The sequence below is a fragment of the Salarias fasciatus genome, chromosome 11 (assembly GCF_902148845.1).
Source record: "Salarias fasciatus chromosome 11, fSalaFa1.1, whole genome shotgun sequence".
Taxonomy (NCBI): Eukaryota; Metazoa; Chordata; class Actinopteri; order Blenniiformes; family Blenniidae; genus Salarias; species Salarias fasciatus.
Genome location: NC_043755.1, coordinates 22,365,954 through 22,386,304, shown reverse-complemented (window position 1 = coordinate 22,386,304; position 20,351 = coordinate 22,365,954). Strand labels below are relative to the sequence as shown.

The following is a 20,351-nucleotide window of genomic DNA, read 5'->3' as shown; positions in this document are numbered from 1 at the left end:
CCGACTGCTCCTGATTCCCCGCCTTTAAGACTCATCTCATTGTCTTACAAATTGATTTAACATGGACGACAAGAAGAGGGAATTCTGGGTAACAGACCGACATCTGGGCTTCTTTAAACTGAATGACAGAATACATGTGATCAACTGAGAAAACAAACAATAATATTGTTTATTTTACAATATGGATTAGCTGCTGTGTCTGGTGACGGGAGAACTATCCGAACTTGTCAATAACACACTCTGATATAGAACTGAAAAAAGTTCTTCATCATCTGATGAAGGTGAGGCTGTGCACACATGGCGGTGCTTCTTAGGTTGAGGTGGGCTCGAGCTGCCAGATTGGGGCCCCCGAAACCATCACACACATCCTAGGAGGGGAGCGATTTTCCCACACCTCCACAAGCCAAGTTGTAAAGTATACAGTTTAATTCCTGGGCCTCCATGCTATAAACGGGCTGAGAATCCGGGTTTATTTTCTCTGCAGAGTTTGTCTTCGCTCATCAGAGAGACCCAAACATTGGAAGACAACAGCAGGCTGTGAAGTGTCATAGAGAGATGGAGGATATGGCTGATTGTGAAAGAAGAATGGAGTTACTGCTGAACAAACGGCTTTCGTGAAAGTGGAGGGAATTAGCCTGGAAGAGATACAGTGGAACAAAGTTGCGAGTAGGACTGCAGCAGATGTAGATATAATTATGGATAAAGAAGATTTAAAGAAATAAACAAATGGAGAAAAACAAATTTGCTGAAGCAGAACTTGACGTGTCACGGGAACTGAATGTTAACGTCATTGTGAGGTTTTCTGACAGGAGGTTATTAATGTACAGCCGCGTCGACACAACAGCGCTTCAAATCGAAACACAGTCTTTCTCCATTTTACAAGGTGACTTTTTGATAAGGATGGTGTTTCCATGTGGGGCCACTAGTGGGTGCTGTTGCTTGTTTTTGCTGTTGGTGTGCATGTGCAATGATAGCATTTTAACATTTCACATGATGAAGTAAAATGTAAACAATTTCGACAGCTGTCGTGTGAATGGACACACAAAAGTCAAAGAAAGGTCTGTGTTTTCACTTAAAAATGTCAGGTAAATAGGGCCATGGTTAAAACAGAATATTTGACACATCACATTATATTATTTTTTATCATTTTGAGGTTTTCAGCAATGTAAGAGTGAGCAGTGAAATACTTTATCATATTTTCCACACACATATAATTCATTGTTACCCTCCTTAAATCAGCAAAGAGGCAATTATACTTAATGTAATATATTGCAAGAAGGGCCCTTGAGGTCAAATTATTATTATTTTTTCTATTAAACAAAAGGTGTAGCCAGCATAGCTCAGCCAGATCATGACTTTGTTTCAATGATCCATAAAACTACATAAGACTCAATGATCTAATCTGGTTTGTTTTCGTACTGTGGTGAAGGAACTGAATCTCTGAAAAACCTGAGTTCAGTTGATCACAACATGAAAGGCAAAGAGTATAGATATGATTAATTACAAGTGAATAATGTAAGTGAAACAGAGAAGAAAAAGAACAGACATGGAGAAATTCAAGCAGAAAGGTGCAGAAATGAGAACAAAAGAAATCAATAAAATTTGAGCAATGCCACTGGTGTGTTTGTTCTTGTACTCCATGCTGTTATGAGATGAACTTTCTTGCCTGGAGAAGCTTTTCTGCAGAGGAGGTGAAGAAAGTTAAGTGAGTAATAATTTGGAAAGGTTGCTGCAGTGACATTAAAAGTCACGTGTCAGTGAAGCATTTCAGAGTTACGTTAACATGATGTTAAACTTGTAATTGACTGCGTTTAACCTTCAGCACGGCAAGCTGCTCAACGGAAACTTAGTTTCATGATTTCTGAACAAAGGCTTGTACGTAAAACTTTTGTTTGTAATTGATCTGATTTTGCGCAGCGCTCCAAAAACAATTGGAAACTCCTATTGGCCGTGGATTGTGGAAAACGGGGTGATGCTCACTTTTGTGCCGACCAACAATAATACAACCCTACAAGACTCCGCTGGATGCCTGCTGTGTTGAATTGAGCAACACAATGCAAGTGTAAATACATTGCAGAGCAGAGGCCGGGCGGAGCTATAGGGCAGGCTTCTGGGGCACATGATGAAAAAAGTGTGTGTGTGTGTGTGTGTGTGGCTGTTGAGGAGAGACTGTTGCCACTGAGACTTATCAAAACAGCTCCTGCATTCTTGCTCAATCACCCAGAATCCCCGAGGACTAAACACTTCTACCACTGTTTGTACTTAGGTAAACAGTAACAAGTGGGCTGTCAGGGGCCACTGCAGCCTTGTTACAGACACCCCAGCCCATCGGCCCTCCGCCGCCACGCCGAACCGCTGCCACTTCGGCGGGTCCAGAACTGAGGCCAAACGCCGCCGCCCCCCCCACATGCCGATCGCGCGGAAACAAACGCAGACGCAGATGTATGTCGACATATGAAACACTTCTTTTTGGAGTGTGCGCGCACACACACGTTATTGGCTCTGGGGCCGGTGTGATGGTGGCGCTGCGATCCCAGGGGCCCCGCGGAGCTGACAGGGAGCTGGAGGCCGGCGTGTTACATCCAAGACGGGCTGCCTCTGCTTAACAACACAAACACTCATCAACACTCATTATTTTTTATACGTCCCATATTTAAAGCTTCACGCGAGCGCACACGCATAACGCGCGGTGCCTTGGTGGCAGCAGGCGTAAGGCTACAGAGCCCAGGCTTGTCACTCTTGCTTCAACTGTATTACACAGGAAAAAAAAAAAAAAAAAGCTCCTGCCATATAATAACTAACCCTGGGATGAAAATTACCAGGAGGAGGAACAATAAGAGGGAAAACACTTCAAAAACATGCCTGTATTTTTCCACTGCGCATACTGCTACACGTCAGACCTCAGTGTCTGGGTTTGGTATTTTATCTGCGAGAGAAATGTAAATACACTTTGTTTTTCACAGATCGGGAAGCAGGTTTACACTCAATCAAGCCTCGGCTTAAACGAATCAAACAGCTCCTGCATAGAGGAAAATAATGCGAGAAACGCGTTCCCTGATGAGGTTTTTTTCCAGCTTTGAAAAACCCTCCCAAAGAAAACACTTTTTTTTTTTTGATAAATCACATGTGCGGGGCTGACTCAGCTTCTCATAACAACAGAAAAAACCCAATATTTGCATTTTGAATAATAAATCAGAGGCAGAATCACATAAACAACAATAGCTTAAAAGGCGTGTGCCGGACGAAATGACTCACACCGTAAGATAGATGAGAAGAAGCCAAAGCAGGGTGTTGGCGAGGTGTGGCTTTTATGTCAATTAGCACAAAACCAAAAGAACAATAAATAGGAAAACACTGTGACGGGCCGTGACAAGAACACTCAGAACTGATTGATGCTGTACAGCGTATAGTGTCAGAAAGAGGAGTGAACCGTTTCACAGTTAAAGTAAATAAAGGCCGGTCCCATGATGCATTGATGGCAGTAGCGAGTTTCTTTTCGTTATGACAAGAGGCCGGTCGGAGTGAGAAATCACAGCGCAGATGAGCAGATGATTTCCATAATCCGCGAAAACACCGCACCGGCTAAATTAAGTGTGGCTGTGAGAAGAAAAACAAACCTCGGTGGGGGAGCCGAAATCCGCCGAGGGGCTGCAGGTGCTGGTGTCAGGCGGGGCGGTGCCGGCGCTGCTGCGCACCGGGGAGGACGGAGCGGGCCCGGCGGGGGGGTCCGGGATGCTTGAGCTCTGACGCAGGATGCCATGCTTCTGGAGACGTGCCCACGTGGAGCTCCAGCTGAGGAGGAGCTCGTATAAGAGCTGAACCTGGGGGGGAGGGGGCGGGGGGGGGGGCACAAAAACAGAGTCGTTAGTCCCAACGCCAGATATCCTATCTCCTAAGTGTTACACAGTTTCCTAATGTGATGTAAGGAAACGTTACTTTTCCCATGCCTTTCTATCAGATGTAAAAGCAATAATGGAGAACTCTTTGTGTCATTACACACACACACACACATCCACCGGCCAAGCACCTAAAAAGATACCCCAAACACACCGAGCACAACACAACAAGTAGTCTCAATATTTCAAACCAGATTCAGCTGTACTTCAGCCAAGGTATGACTCAAACCGCCGCACAAGAGAGTTCTCATGTAGTCCTGACTTCTGAGGCCATTACCATGATTCGGCTTGGCAGCTCTGTAGCGATGTGACACTAAACCTAGTTAAAGCTGAGCGGGAAGGGAAGAGAGGAGAGCGTAATATTAGCCAGAAATGGACTACTATCCTTTCTCATTTCTTTCACTTAACACACTTATAGACTTGGAGCTTGTCATTCAGGGAGCCTCGGAGAAGTGATGTAATCCTTGTGTTCGGGTTTCTTTTTCGAGGAGGCACCGCATGCACACACACGTGCAGCACTGTACTAATTTGTTATCCATAACAACAAAACTCCCAAAGAAACACCCACAGAGGAAAGTTAACTTGTGTCATCAATTTCCCTTCTTGAAAAACTTCACCACGATTAGGAAAAACTGAAGGCTCGGCGTCAAGTGTTCTCAGCTATTTATCATGTGCTCACATTCAAAGAACTCGGCTTTGCACAACAACAAAGCCAAAAACAAGAGTGGAAAACATGAGGGGGAAGCGGGGGAATGTGATGCTTTCGGTTATTCATGCATTCGCTCAGGAGTTTTTCTGGAGGAGAGCGGAGGGAAGGAGAGGGAGAAAAGCCGCACGCTTTCACAGTGAGCTAATTTCTGGATTTCAAAATGCTTTGTTTCTACGGCCAGCCAGACTCCCCCCAACTCCAGGGGTCCCTCAAACTGAAAGGTGAACACACACACACACACAATAGATTTCACAACTCAAAAGCCATTTTTAAAATTTTCTTCCGCTCACTCACACACACGTTGCAGGGCGGCCTTCCACAAATAAGCATAAATCAAATTAAAAGCAGCACAATACGTTACAGCTGGGCCATTTCAAACATGTCCAGGAAGAGCTGCTAACGTGCGTCCAGCCGCCGCGCAGGGGACGGGGCCAACAGCTGTCTGTTATACCCGGCCGCTCGGCAGCGCCGGCGGGGGAGGTACAGCGCCGTGCTCCCTTCACTGAGAGCTCGGGGCCTGGAACGCCAACCAAGCACAACAAGGCCTACTGCACTGAGCAGCAGATGTGGATGGAGAGAGGGAAGAATGCTGAGTGGGGAGGAGGAGGAGGAGTGTGTGGGACCGAGATGAAAAAAGAATGACAGGGCTGTTACATGACCTCCGTTTTAGCATCTGGGACTGAGTCTTTTCCATAATTAAACCTCTAAATCATTCCATCTATGCTCTCATCGTTTGGTCCTCGTGTATGATTTTGTTCCTCTCACCTAACTTATTATATCTTCCTTGACCCGCGACAAAATGCTTCAATAAAGTTGGGACAACAACAGCAAAAGATTGGAATGACTGTTTAAAGGAAAGCGCTGGACGGAGTTCTCACTACTGAGGTTCGCTGGAAACGCGTCAGAAACATCTGGGCTTGAAAAAACATCAACAGGCTGACACGATGGACGGATGGATGGATGGATGGATGGATGGATGTAAAAAAGGTCTTTAAAAAACTCATTTCTTTTCATTCGCAGTCGTGTTTGTCAAACATTTCAGGAAATCCATTAAAACATTATGTTTACGTACAAAACTGGAAAAAAAAAAAAAAAAGACGTGGAAAAAAAACCCACCTGCTATTCGTGAACTTTTGGCCAGATTTGGGCAACTGACGGCAAAATGATTTACAGAAATGGATGGCTGCATAGAGAAAGATCCAATAATCACATTTGGGCCTAATATCAAGTGTGACTGCTCCTTAAAGATCGTAAATGACACATCGCCAATCGGAAAGGTTAAAATTTCTCAATTTTGATCCAAAAAGATAAACTGACCATCATTCACATCACGTAACTCTTCACATGTGATGAAAAAAATCAATTTTCTGTCAACAGAGTTCAACGATACATTGAAAGATCTCAGACTGAACCTAAAGAGTCACACACACACGCACAGTTAAAAACATGACAAAGAATACCCTGACAACGGCACACATTAGTCTTCTAAATTCTTTCAATACTTTTAAAGTAATAAAAGGAAGAGCTCTGATGTAACTGCATCTTTTTACAAATAAGTCACAGGTACTGAATCCGAACCAGCATCTTTTTTGTCTTTTTTAACCATAATACACTTGTAGGTAATCATCTCCAAAACAAAACAATAAACAGGAGCAGTGATCAGTCCATCATCATATTTTGAGCTTTTCATTTATGATTTAAATGTGTCAGAACTGCCTAATAGTCAGCTGGTCTGCCTGTAGCTGCAGTGAAGACACACACACGCACACACACACACACACAGATAAATATGCACGCTAAAAAGATACAGAAAACACAGATGCCACATCTCATGAGTTGGGGAAGTGACGGGAACATATGGGGAGCAGGGTTCTCCAAAGATCTGTCATCTGCAGATTGGGAGGCCTGCTCGGCCGTAGTCGTACAGCCTGGAGACTGAACAGAGGCTTCCACACTCATTCATAAAAACACACGCACACACACATGTGGATGGCCAGTGTTTGTGCAGTTTTACTGAAGCACAGAAACTTTATAAAAGTAACATAGTGTGAGTGTATGCAGCAGCTTTTGAACTAAATAGTTTTTTAACTAAAAAAAACAAAAACTATACAGTTATTTGACAAAGGTTGAAGCAAACGATTACTGTGTGTGTGTGTGTGTGTGTGTGTGTGTGTGTGTGTGTGTGTGTGTGTGTGTGTGTGGTCCTGATAAGGTCAAAGTACAACGAGTAACCACATCCTTCTGGGGGCCTCATGAATCACTCACACTGACACGTACACTCCGATTGGACACACATTCAGTGCGCTATGAGACCGTGTGTTCGCTGTCTTCGGACGCCATCCCTTAAAAAGATAGTCTGAACAGTCATCATACGTGAAATAATTCCACACTCCTTGAGAGTGTGTGTGAGAGCTGCCTGTGTTCCAGGATGTAACACTTCACCTTGGGTGTTTCTCCTCAAAAAGAAGTGAAGTGGAGTTCAAAAGCAATAAAGCTCATGATCCCATGTTTGCTCCGTCACTTCGGGGCCGCGCTGTAAGCGTACGTGTGAGCATGCAAATGTGTCCGAGTGCACTGCTCTCTATTTGCTCACACTCCTTTCTCCAGCTTATCCCTTATTTCACTCCTAATCTTTTTCTCACATGTTCAAACACACTTACCTCACTTCCCATCTTATGCACAGCTGTGCATTCGCAGCCTCCCGGACCCATTCAGAAACCTGCACGATCATGCTAATAAAACCCCGAAGCCAACGAGGTCTGACCTACAGCGCCCGCCGCTACCTGAAACAACGTGAAGCCGAAGTTTGCTGAGAAGCTTCACCGCTTCACCCCCGCGGTCTAAAAATACTTTAATTTGTGTTGTGGAGTGATTCACATGTAACGGAAAATCTGATATGATGTCACAAATATGCGGTCTGGGAGCCAGTGGAGCCGAGCGGCCAAACTCTCTGCTTTTATTTGTTTATTCTAAATGTATTCATGTCCTGAGCTCAGTGTGATGATGATTTATTGTTTTGTAAAGATGGATTAATTCGGCTCCTCAAACTCCTGTGTGGGTGATCGTGGCGTGGCGCTCCGACGGCACCGCAAATGGCAATTAGGCAGGAGGCTCAGTGGTGTGGGGTCTCCTTTGTTCTGGGGCGAGCGGAGCTGCGCTGGCAGCACTTCTTAAGGAGTTGCAGCAAGACTTGAAATTACATTAGCTTATTACCCCCCTCGAGTCAGACATTTATACAGGAGAGGGGGAGCGAACAGATGGGCAGGGCAAGCGGAGGAATTAGAGGAGAAAAGAAGAGAAGTCTTTTATTGTTTCCAAAAAGCTAATAATGACTCATCACAGAAATGCAATAAGCCTCCCAAGCTGTGCCAGACACATGAAGTCTCTGAAAATGGAGAACAGCGAAGAAATGTCCTCTCAATACACGACCAGCTCTCTTCAGGGTTTCACCAACAACAGATTAGGGTGTTGGTCTGTTTCTGGTACCAATTCTGCTCAATATCACCACTGTGGTCCAAGACATTTCAGAGTGTGACCACTCACGACGTCGCCCCAATTAAAGGTTTACACAAAAAACAAAAACCTGAATACAGCTAATGCAATTGTGAAGAATCAAAACATGTGTAATGGTACATGTAGATGTGATTACAGCCCAATGAAAACCAACACAGAGGCCTTGACTGTGAGACAAACATGTTCCACTTGCAATCTGTCTGAACTGATCACGCCCTCGGTGCAGCGCTGACGGCCGGTCGTGCTATCCCACGGGCTCCCTCACTCGCATCTCTAAATGTTTGACCAAAACAAACAAGGCAACACTCGGCTGTTTACATTCCCATTTTCATGACAATTATCTGCGGTAAGAAGAAGACGCTGTTTGTTTACTGGAGTCAGTCTCGATCAGACGAGCAGGCGGAGGCAGCGCCCTCCTGCCAGAGTTCGTGCATTCACGCTTCACGACAGTTTACAGGGAGTGATTTGTGTAAATACACACGCAGTTCTAATGACTACTTTGTGAGTTTCGGGACGGTCTGGCTGACCTGAGGGTTGGAGCACTTGACGTGGACGGGCTGCAGGTCGACGTGGAGGCAGACCACGAAGGAGTGTCTTCCCTCGGAGCAGCTCTGCAGCTTGTGGGACGTGACGGCCAGCGTGGAGGTGCAGCCCATGGGCTCCAGCAGGCTCAGGCTCTGCTGCTGTCCCAGCAGCGTGTAGACGCTGAACTGACTCAGGCTGACTGTCCATGGGAAGGCATCACCTGGCGGCACAGACGGGAGGACAAAGACGCATTCAGACAGGTTAGAGGGGATCAGGACACTGTGTGACCGCAGAGAACTTATAGAAAATATCTTCACAGCATTATTAGCACATCACAGAAAGGACAGCCTTGCTGATACAGTGCTTTACAAAAATACACAAAACTGTAGCTGCATGCAAAACGTGGCATTCTGTTGATGCTGCGCTGTGATACGACACCAAGTCTTTGATCCAGACTCCCAAAGAAACGCTGGGATGCTGTGGTGAATATAAATAACAGAATGCGATGATCACAAGAGCTGGTAAACCAAGACTTTATGCAGAACACAACATAAACAACACATCAGATGCTGAAACGGAGACGTTTCACCGTCTCGTGGAAAACATGAGCGCATTGTGAATTTGCTGACAGTGATGCATCTCGAGTAAGTTGGGACGGAGCCACGTTTACTGATTGGGTAGCATCCTTTCTGCTTCTACCAACTGTCTGTCAGCGGCTGGAAAGTCAGAAGCTCGGAGAAAAATCCCCGTCTATAAATTGGAGAGGTGGTTTGTAAATATTCCCTCAGAATCTTGTTTTCACTCGTAATTATAATGATGAGCTGAAGACCTGGGGACGGAATCAGAGGATCTTCAAAAACTGGAGTTTTCCGTGGCTCCCAACACTGTCGTCGTATAAACAGCTAATCAAAACTCAACTAAAGTTTTCAGTTTTTACTGAAAAACGCTGCATAAATGGGAGCTAAGTTAGGAAGTTTCCTGATTTTTCTTACGGGTGACACGATGGTGACAAAGTGAGAGAGATTACATGCCATTTATCATGTTATTAGTGTTTATAGGGCAGGTTTTGGTCCCAGCCTTCATGACTGTGCTCAGTTTTTCTGTGCTGTTCCAGGGTCAGTTAAATCTTTATTTTCAGTCCATTTTTATTTGAAGTGACACAGACTTATTCTTTAGTTCCCTCCTGTAGTCCAGAATTAAATCCCTGTGTAATTGAAAAATACAGAACTGAAAAGGAGGTGATGACAAGGTTTCACAACTTTAGCAAGTTAGTTTTTGTTTCTGCTGCCCTGAATTTGTTTTCATTTTTCTAACACTGAGTTATACTTCAACTTTCAAATAATCCGACTTTCTCCGCCATATATGGCCCTGGACTCTGAGAAACCAAAAATACAAAAAGACAAGGCTTTGTGGAACACATGGGAAGAAAAAAGAGCACAAAGGATATATCCTGTTTCCAAAAGAACATTCTTGACCCAATGAGCAGGCAGAGGATCCCACCGAGACACAATGTAAAACCAGGGTCTGTTCCAAATCTGTGGAGTTAAGACAAGATGGCACACTGGGAGAGCTTGAACCTATTAACATGCTGACCCCGGTGGGACGTCCCACTGAGAAGAGGAGCTGGTTCGCTCGAAGAGGGCCACGAAGACCACACTTCCCCCGGTGCCGAGGGCAGGACGCTTTGATCCACAGCATTGGAAATGAGAGATGAACAGTTTTTCAAAGGGGAGGAATACATCACTGGAGCCATGAGCTGTTCATGTTCACTGTACCATCGACACGGCGGCTGATGTCACTGTTTTTGCTGTCGTTTTGTCTTTCGCCTTCGTTTTTTGAAATCTCTGTGCCCAATGTTGACGTCATGAAGACGCAGAGAGAAAAGGGGCTTCTCTTCTTTTTTTTTTCTTGGTATGAAGAAAAAAAAAAAAGGTTGCTCAGTCGTCTGAGTTTTGCTTGTGTTAGCTCTACCAGGTGCGGCCCCACATGTGCACAGATCTATCTCTCAAAGTCGCTCTACTTAGGTTTGTTTGTCTTTTGTCATGGTAAATGAGTAGTAGAGGGTCAAAGGTTGGGCCAGTGTTGAAAAGGCCATAATGGTGATGAATTCACGTTCTATAGCCCGCTTCTATTGTGAACCCATTCATTTTAATTATTAATAAAGACAATTAAAACTCAGGTACATCAGCCTGATTTTTCCCAGCCATTGGAATTTAGTTTCTAAAGCCTCCCATTGTGAACTTCTGGCACCCTGGTTTAGGGTTTCAAATCAATCTCTTTGGCAGTGTTTGTTGTTGTCAATGTGTGTGATTGTCTCTAAGCTTATCAGTCACACTAATTCAAGTTTAAATTCCATTAGAGGGGCCACGGAAAACATACCTTCTTCCAGAATGGGCTTGGAGACCACGAAGGGGAGCTCCTGCAGCGGCTCCATGTACTTGTGCCCCGCGCTGAGGACGCTGATCTGGGGCAGGCAGACCACCAGGGTTCCCGGCATGGCGGCCTGGTTGTGGTACCAGCTGCGGATGGTGCCGGGGATGTCGCCGCAGATGATGGTGCCGGGGGAGGGGAGGCTGTCGTTGGGCAGGAACACGCAGCACGACTGCAGCTCCAACTGGACACGAGAACACAGAGAGAGAGAGAGAAAAAAAAAACCACGTGAAATCTTGAGTACCAGCGTGGTGCACCTGCCCAAACCTCCCCGAACCGTCCCGAGCTGTCAGGGGTCACCGCTTCGTGCCAGCATGAGAGCACTTTAAGTGCAATGGAAAGCACCTAAGAAAAAGTGTGTGCGAAACTGGGTGTTGCTGGAAAAGACCGAACACGCTTAATAAAAGTTTCCTTGATTTAGAAAAGGGAAACCATGTAGTCATGCAGGCTGTTGTGCTCGAAAATGATGAGAGGCGAAGCTTTGTTACTACATATTATAATTAGACCATTACAGTCTTACGCACTAATATTCTTCATTTTGCAGTGTGGCTTCAGACTTCAGAAACTTTTATAAGTGGAATTTGAGACTTCGAAGTCCCGTTTAAAACCAATGTGAAATTCCATATTGCAGAAACAGAACACCTTTTACAACTTGGGGGATTTTTGACAGTTAAATTCATCTTAAAAGGAAAAAAAAAAAAAAAAAGAACTTGGAGAACAATCCCAGCTGCATTATGTCACGCATATTTCTGTTCACTAAAGAAGAGAACTAAATTTACAAGCCATTAGGTCAGTAACCAGTAGCCAGCATGTGCGGAGGCACGGTACGACCTTTATCGGCGCCGTAACACCGCTTCGTCCTTTTCCATCAGACCGGAGCTCCACTGATCTAAAAGACCGGTTAACAGAGAGGAAGAGCAATGCGACGACCGGGGTGCAGACGGCAGGTGCTGCCATGTGTCTCAGACACACACACACACACACCAACACTTCAAAACTCAACTTTTCACCAGAAGCACAAACACACATCTCTCCGCAGCTCGCGGCACAAACGCTGGACCGGATTCATACAGAGGCCGCTTCACTTTGCTTTGACAGGAGTTAGGAGAAAAGGCAAGAACGACAAAGATAAAGAATATGAAAGAGAGATCAAGAGGAGAGAGCGAGGAAAAGAGGGAGATATACGGTTACACATTCATCTCATGCAGCTTCCTCTTTCGATTACTCTTCAAACGGGGGTTTGAAATCCGAACACTTCTGCACAGTGACACATAAGGTTTTGGCTTTTTCGAGGGGGGAGCTGGCACGCAGGGAGAAAATTCATCCACACTGGCTGGCCTGCCGCAGATCTTAGCGGGGTTAAGCTGTAAAGCAGGCAGACACACGGAAACTGCCGGGTTTAACGCTGCGACTTGCCTCTGCGATCTGAGGTCACCGCCTCGGGCTAATGCTCTCCTGCTGGACATCTTGATTCAGTCACACACGTTATTAGTTCTTCTTCAGCTCGGCCCCTTTATCACTCAACAAAATATCTTTGAGACAATGGCACCGGCCGATGGGCGTGTGTGTGTGTGTTTGAAGGACATTTAGACACAGAAAGAGCAAATCAGGAGCATTTGTAATCAATCATCTTCAGCGATCTGCGTTAAAAATCAGTCTGACATGGAAAAACAAACGTTCTATTCGTGATTAAACAGAGATCTGAGCCTCAATTATTTTTTTGGACTGATGTGGAGATACAATAAGATGAACTAATCCAAACTGAACATTCAATTATGCATGTTTTGGGGTTTTGAACTCGTTGCAGTTATGTTGCTGGAGCTAGGAATTAAAGCTGGAAATGTGCTGTTAGTATGACATAAAATAAAAATACAAATTCATACATTCCTACCTTCCTTTCTTCATATATCTAACTCAAGGCTGAGGTGGCTGAAAACTGATAAGTTTAAGCCGGTTTAATAGCTCCATTTTTACAGTATATTGTTCTAAAACTAAAAATCAGAGAAGACATTGAAAAAAATGTGCAAATACAGGACGTGCAGAATTTGCTTTCATTGCGTACATTTAATCAAAAGGCACATTCAAGGTTGTCACTAACTAATTTTACATCAACGAGCAGCGCCATTAAATGACAAAGTACTTAAACTGTGAGCTGTGGATGAATCAGTGTGCGCTCGGAGGCCGATATCTGATTACATCCAGGTGAAAACCTCACTCTGGTACAGCGAGAGATAACGATGCACGACGAGTTCACTCATAATAAATACAGAGTAATCTTATACTTAAGTACGTGTTGTTTTAAATGGGTCATTTCAGAGAGGAGCTACTCTTCCGTAAAGCCCGGCCATAAATGAGCAATTACGGGGAGGTAAATTATTTGAGTTGCCATAGTGTGTCTGATGGTTGACTAAATCTGTCACCATATATCACATTCTGGGAGGCTACTTTTATCCATAAATGCAGGCAAATACCAAACACAAAACTGATGTAAGTTCACCCTGATTAACTACTGGAAACTTGTGAGTGTGTGTGTGTGTGTGTGTTTAAAAATAGGAAAATGGAGTCAGGTTTTGCCCAAAGAGGACTTACCCAGTGCTAAAACAGGGTGGGTAGAAATGGGCACCTACAGCATGGCGAGGCTCTATAATTGCTACAGTGAGTGTGTACAGTAAAACATGACGTAACGCCGCTTAACGCTGTTTGCTGCGGACTTTACGATGCTGGTGAGTTTGTTCCTCATGGCAACTCGAAACCAGAAATGATGTCAAGTGTGTGGCAGCTGCAGACTCGCCACACTGCACGGAGAAATACTAACACAACAGTCAGATAACATCTGACATCTGACAGTGGAGGAGGAAGAAGAAGAAAATGTGAATGACATTTCCAAGTGATCGCTGTTTTTGACTCAAACCATGTAATGGAAAAGAAAATAGCCATGTCAATGATAAATCTGGGTGATACAAAGCTAATCTTAAGTCGGCTTTTTTTTTTTTCTCCTTTTGGGGAAAGCTAATAAAAGTCACAAAATAAACACGACCGTTCACAATTAATGTTGATCTGAAGGTGGGACATGAGCGAAACATTTGCTTTTCTCTGGAGTGACGGCGCTGGGTTCAACAGGGTAGGTAAGAAAAACATTACACTGCACACACGGGGGAATTAATGCTGGCCCTCATAATGAGCGTTTGATTCCAGCTTCCACAGCTGCTAGAATAAGGACGATGGCACGGGAAGACAACGGGAGAAAGAGGTGTGATGTGGTTAAAATGTACATGCTCCCAGCGGCGAGGGGCCGGTTCCACGCTGAAAATCTAACAGAAGGAAAGGAATAAGATTAAACGCGGCACTCGGATAGTCGTTACTGCGCCTCATCTACTACGAGGGCAGCCACACAGCATAAATATCCAACAATAAATTAGATGAATAGTCAGAAAAAGTACTCCATGGTATGGCTATAATGGTCCTGCGGCCTGTGAACTGCTGAGTGTAATCCATACATGCTCTGGAAGGCAACATGCTTACTTGCTGAAGGTGTATCCAAGACAAACACACTAAGTCAGTGAGGGAAAACTACAAAGTGTTCCTCGGAGTGAGCGTCCCTCTGCCAAGGCTCAACAAGGGTCTGAATTTGTTATTTCATTAAAAATGTTTTTGGAATGTGCAATCTGCCTCTGGATCTGGAAGAAAAAACACAGAATAAAAGACAATCAAGGTAGAAATGTGCAGGGTTTTTTTTTTTTTCTTGAGTAGAGCGATTCCTAAGAGAAACATGTTGTGTGAAGCAACATCTTTTTTTTTTTTTTTTTTTAAGAAACCAATTCAGAGTCTGGTGTTTTGTGAGCCATGAGGAAGTAATGGAATAGATGAAACACCTAATCCAAGAGTTGAGCCTTCAGAAGAGCTTCCTCTTTGATGAGCAAGTAAACAGGAAAGCTCAATGACCGAAATTTAGTTGGTTTGTTACGTCCAACAAACCGCCGGTCAGCTTTTTAGTGCCTGTTTTCATCCTCCTGTAAAGCACTTCATAAAAATGTTCTAATTTCCATTATTATTGTTACAAGAAAGCAAAATCTACTTTATTTATTTATTTTTTTGGTATTTTTGCTGAGAAATGTCAAAAACTTCTCAGTTTTGTAGCCTGATCACTAATGACGAGGTGGCCGCCCTCCATCATACTCTCTGTGCTGCTACAGCAGGTCACCCTGCTTAACCCTGCACACCCCTTCGAGCTCCCCCCTCCTCTGTAGTCGCATGTTTGAGATGTGACTCAAGCGCACGCGCACACACATTTACACACACAGTATCCAAACAGAGACAACGGGGGCAACAAAGGGCAAGAGAAGAGGAGCGCTGACAGGTCCAAGAGAGAAATAGACTGAGGTCAGAATGTCCCTGAATGCATCACGACACTGACCGCTGCCAAAACTACTGACAGCATCGCTTCTCCCTGACCCACTACACCCCCCCCACCAACCTTCCTTTACCCCAACCTCCCATGGCTCCGTCCACCCGTCCCTCTCTGGAGGTCTGAGTGCAGATGTTAAGGGAACAGGGTTACGGCATGGCTGCAAACACAGCAACATAAACACAAACAAACAAAGACAGTCAGGCAAAATGTGTGTGTGTGTGTGTGTGTGTGTGTGTGTGTCATGCCTCAACCTCAGGTGTAAAAGTTCAGTCGAGGTTGTGCGGGGTCATGCTTTGGTATTCCACAAAATTGTGTTTAACAGCTCTGTAACAGGCCAATAAACACAGCCCTGGAAGCAGTTAGCCTGTGTGACAATGTCCCCCTACCGCGAGCTAATGGGCACGCCAGGTCCGCGTGCGTGAGCGCGCACTCCAGCGAGTGAGTGAGAGTGGGAGGGAGAGAGAGTGCTTGCACAACGTCCTGAGAGCCAGCAGGAAACTGACAGGGATGCCAGGCTGACCTAAAACTCATTTTGTTCCGTCACATGCTCGGGAGGCAAAAGGCCACATTCGCAGTGTGTTTCTGTAGTCACGGGCCGCTCGCTGGGCTCAGCAAGCTAAATCATATTTTTATCCGTAATTGGATAGTGGAAATTTATTTTCTGTTAGTTTAGACCCGTGGAAAGGCAGCTTTTCCAATTACAGCAAAGGGGAAAATTCTGAAATGATTTTAAAAATAGAAACGGGCACCAATAATATCTGAAAGCCAGAGGTATAATTGCAGTGTGGAATATCTGTTACACAACTCTACCCTCCGTTGGGTTCATGGTAATGTGGAATAAACCTGCAGTGAACAGAAATGACATACGGCCTATGGAAATGACTCAGGCACAACAAACAAATAGCGAACAGGGTGGTGCAGCACTTTGGTGTCGGCGTTAATGTTTAAGCAAAGCTCATTCAACTCAGTTCAACGTTCATTTGTGAGGATTAAAAGAAAAAGCTGCATTGGAGTGGAAGCCTATGGTTGGCCGGGGCCTGAGAAAGGCAGGTGTGTTCGTATTCTGAGAAGGTCAGTTGGGAAAAGCGAAGTCCAACTGGACTGATGGGTCGTCCCCTCTGTCCGATGACTTCATGTCCTGTCAAAGTGAAACTAAATCTTTAAACATAACAAACGGGGGTCACCGTCAGCAGCCTGGGACGGGACTCCAGTTACCTTCTGCTTCTAATGATGGACAGTGGGACTGCTTGTCTCTGTGCGGATTTCATTGGGCAGGGCGTTTCATCCACGGCACGCTGTATTAATATACTTCAAAAATGGCGAAGAGGCTTTTCAATTTTGACCAGGAAATCTCAGTTATAACAAAAGAAAGAAGGAAACACGGAAGCCAATCAACTCCTTATGAAGCCGCGCGTGCCGGGGTTTAGCTGGTTAAACAGGCTCAGATGACATACTTACACACACTAAATGCGGCCGGCACACAAACGTACACATCGTGTGTGCATGCGGGTTCACACTCGGAGCATATTAGAGCGAACACGCACGCCGTGTCACAGATCATCTTCCTGTCTACACAACCGCAGTTAGCCATTTCACCTCGAACAATCCTCCCATCTGACGTGGCTGGAAACACACCTATAGGTCACCTTTGTTTTAATGACACACGCGTGTGTTATGTCCTGGTCAAGAAAAACCACACAAACACTCAAAGGACTGGACAAGATGCTATCTCGGGTCTTAATGGGTTAGGAAAACAAAACTCTCTCTGAACTCAGGCTGAAACACCCATAAAATATCAATTTAAACTGTGGTCAACGTACGAGGCCCGCGATTCCTTTACATGCACTGAGAAAGATAACAGGATGGCTAATATATGAAAGCAAGTTTGTCCAACATGATAACAGGAACACATAAATAACTGATGAAGCTCATCTGACTTCGTTCTCAGCATTATTTATTTATTGTCTGAACAAAATTTAGTGGGGGCTGGATTTGACCATGTGAAAATGATCCTAATCAAATTAAAATAAAAGAGTGAATAAGTAATTGCCTTTATAAAACAACTCCTCAACCTTTGTACTGAAGAAGGAAACTGCTGTTATTCTAATTTTATAAACAGATTTTAATGAGAGATGGACAGCAAAGGCTGTGATTCCTCCACACATTATAAAATTTATATGCAAGCGACACAATGACACAATTTGACTTCATAGCTTTTAACAAGCACTGGTATCGTTACTCAGTATTTTAAAGATTAGAACTCATCCTTTAAAAAAGTGTCATCATTGGATCTTTATGATAAATTATTCTGTTGAAGCAGCTTGCTTTAGAAGAGCTTCCTCCGGTTTTTAGATATCCTTGCTGCGACTTGGCAGTGGGCTCACCTGAGCTTCCTCTCAATGTTTTCATCTCCAGCAGTGACGAAGTCAGTTGAAGAGATATTTACGTTATTTTCTGCTCTATGACTACTGGGGGATGACTTAGGCTGGTCCGAGGACTGACTGCTGTCTTCCCCCCTTCTTGTTCGTATTCCCGGAGGTGGAAATCACCACAAAAAGAGTCCATAAGGCTGCCAGTTCAGCGTGATTTACGGTGCGTGGAGAGGAGACTGCTGTTTCAGGATCACAGCGACAGACTGCGTTTCACTCATCCCGGTGACGCCTCGCTACGTTCACGGTATGAAACTGTCTTATCTGGTGGAATCATTCACAAATGACGCTCAAGGAATCGTATAGCACACGGCCATCAGGGGACAGAGACACTGACTGGAAAAAATAAAGACGTATCATGTTGGTCTGCCATGTACAGCTCTTAAATTTAAAGTGTCAGAGTGCTTACAGACCAACGCTATTCTGTAAGAAGCCCCAGAGCCTTAAAAGAGACTGCCAGGGGTTTTTGAGTGACAGTCTGGTTATTTAGTAGGTGACCGGTGCTTATCCTCAGACTTAGGTATTGAGCCCTTCCTCCCAGGCCCCCAAATGAACAAGGATCTACTTACACTTTGATCTAAAACACACAGGCTTTAATTCAATCTGGTTTCTGGATCAGGGAGCCATATGCTGTCAGAAGTAAATAAATACTACTACAAAAAAGCCAAGCAAACAAAAAGCTAGAAACATTAAAAAAAAGCTGGAAACATATTCTCCATTTGGAGGGGACTTTGATTGAATGGTAAGATGCCTAAAGACATTTTTTTTTTTCCCCTTTCCTCTTCGTTTCTTCCCTCTCATCCCTGTCTGGCATCAGATCACAGACTTCTCAATATGGGAATCTTCCATTCTTTTTTGAAGAAACTTCTGCTCAGTTTTATTCGTGATCACTGCTCTCTCTGCGCCATCAGATAGCGTTCAGAATACAGCCACATGTGTCAACCCTGTTTCAAATCTTTCAGTCTTAATACCCCCAAAAAGCGTCCCTCACTTCCTGCTCAGGCAGTGGAAGAGAATGATCTCCCTCGTGCAGTATTTCTCTGTGAAGATGGTTTATCTGGTTCCAGCGGAGCAGGTTCTAATAGAGAGGAAGCTAAGGGCCAAACACACTTAGGCTTTTAAAAGGCCGGGGCCATGTGGAAATGGCCTATATAACCACAGGAGGCTCTTAGGATCTGCCGGGGCCTCGCCAGTAAATGACAGAACAGTGAGTTAGATGGAGGACAGCCTGTCTGCTGAGGAGCAGCGGAGAGAGCGGCCGTTCTTAGAGGAACACTTAAATGTTTCAGACACGACAGACTGCGGAGAAGCTCGACTGAAAGAGAGAGCTGCAGCTGAAACCATCAGAAGAAAACACCAGGAGCATATATTCTGAGGGGCTGGAGTGGAAGGTTTTACTGTGAGAACCAACGTTTCTCTGTTGTTAAAGGAAAACAATGAATTTATAAGACTTCTCTCTTTTGATTCGCCTGTCAGAACAGAGCCAATAAAAGTTTGACAGTATGAAAAAAACAACCAAAACAAATCAAGAGAAGATGGGAGCTTGATGCAAGATGCTCATAATATTTCTTGCAGAGCCAGGAGAACAAACAGATCAGATGTTTACAGTGAGATTATGTTCATTATATCTTTAACTTTAATGCACTTGAGCCCATAAAAGAGGCAGAGGCAACATGTATGGAATCGAGCATCTCACATCCAATGTGTTCTGAAAACAGAAAAGAAAGTGGCAGAGAGACAGTGTTTCACAGGGAAAGATTGTGATTTACAGGTTCTCTGGTAGAACTGTGTTAAAATAAACATAACTGGGAGGTAAAAATGACCAATAACTCTGTAAACTATTGTCTATGAGCACTGATTATGAGTAGATAAAGACAAAGTAAGCCTTGGAAACGCAAAAAAAGATTAAAAAAAAAATTGTAATGAAAAAAGAAGTTGGTTGTCATCTTAAATCCTTTAAAGCAGAGGTGTCAAACGTATGTCAGTTCAGGGGTTACGGGGTGCAAATTAATTTCATCCTGAGAAGACCGGACCTATAAAATACTGCCACAATAAGCTTTAAATTTAAACATCAGAGATTTTCTTTGTTGTGGTGCAGAGTGTACGTGATGAAGATGTCTATATTTGAACAAAAAATGAACAACTGCAACAGAATTTGATGACAATGCCAACATGAATTCAGTTTTATATATATCTTCTGGTGCAAAACAATAAAATGCCCCAAAAAATACTTTTCCCATAACTGCTGCATTCTGCATGTTTTTACAAACTCACCCAGACAGCAACCAAGCAGATCAGCAAACAGCTTTCATGGCAGCATCTGAAGAATCTGAAGAAATCAAGGATTTCTTTGAAATGTTTTTAATTTGCTTGACGATTTGGGGGACCAAATTGGAGCCTCTTGCAGGCTGCTTTTGGCCTGCGAGCCTTATGCTTGATAC

At 44.3% G+C, this 20,351-nt stretch overlaps 1 protein-coding gene across 2 annotated transcripts in view; it reads right to left on the bottom strand.

Annotated features, from left to right (window-relative positions):
* The window catches only part of vps13b (vacuolar protein sorting 13 homolog B), a 312,159-nt gene that overhangs the window by 149,723 nt on the left and 142,085 nt on the right, over positions 1–20,351 (bottom strand). For both annotated transcript variants that reach the window (XM_030102906.1, XM_030102905.1), the window contains exons 23-25: positions 11,023–11,257; positions 8,646–8,863; positions 3,618–3,821 (exon numbers count right to left, since the gene is read on the bottom strand). In XM_030102906.1, coding sequence (XP_029958766.1) covers positions 3,618–3,821; positions 8,646–8,863; positions 11,023–11,257 — 657 coding nt within the window. The remainder of the gene's footprint in view (positions 1–3,617; positions 3,822–8,645; positions 8,864–11,022; positions 11,258–20,351) is intronic.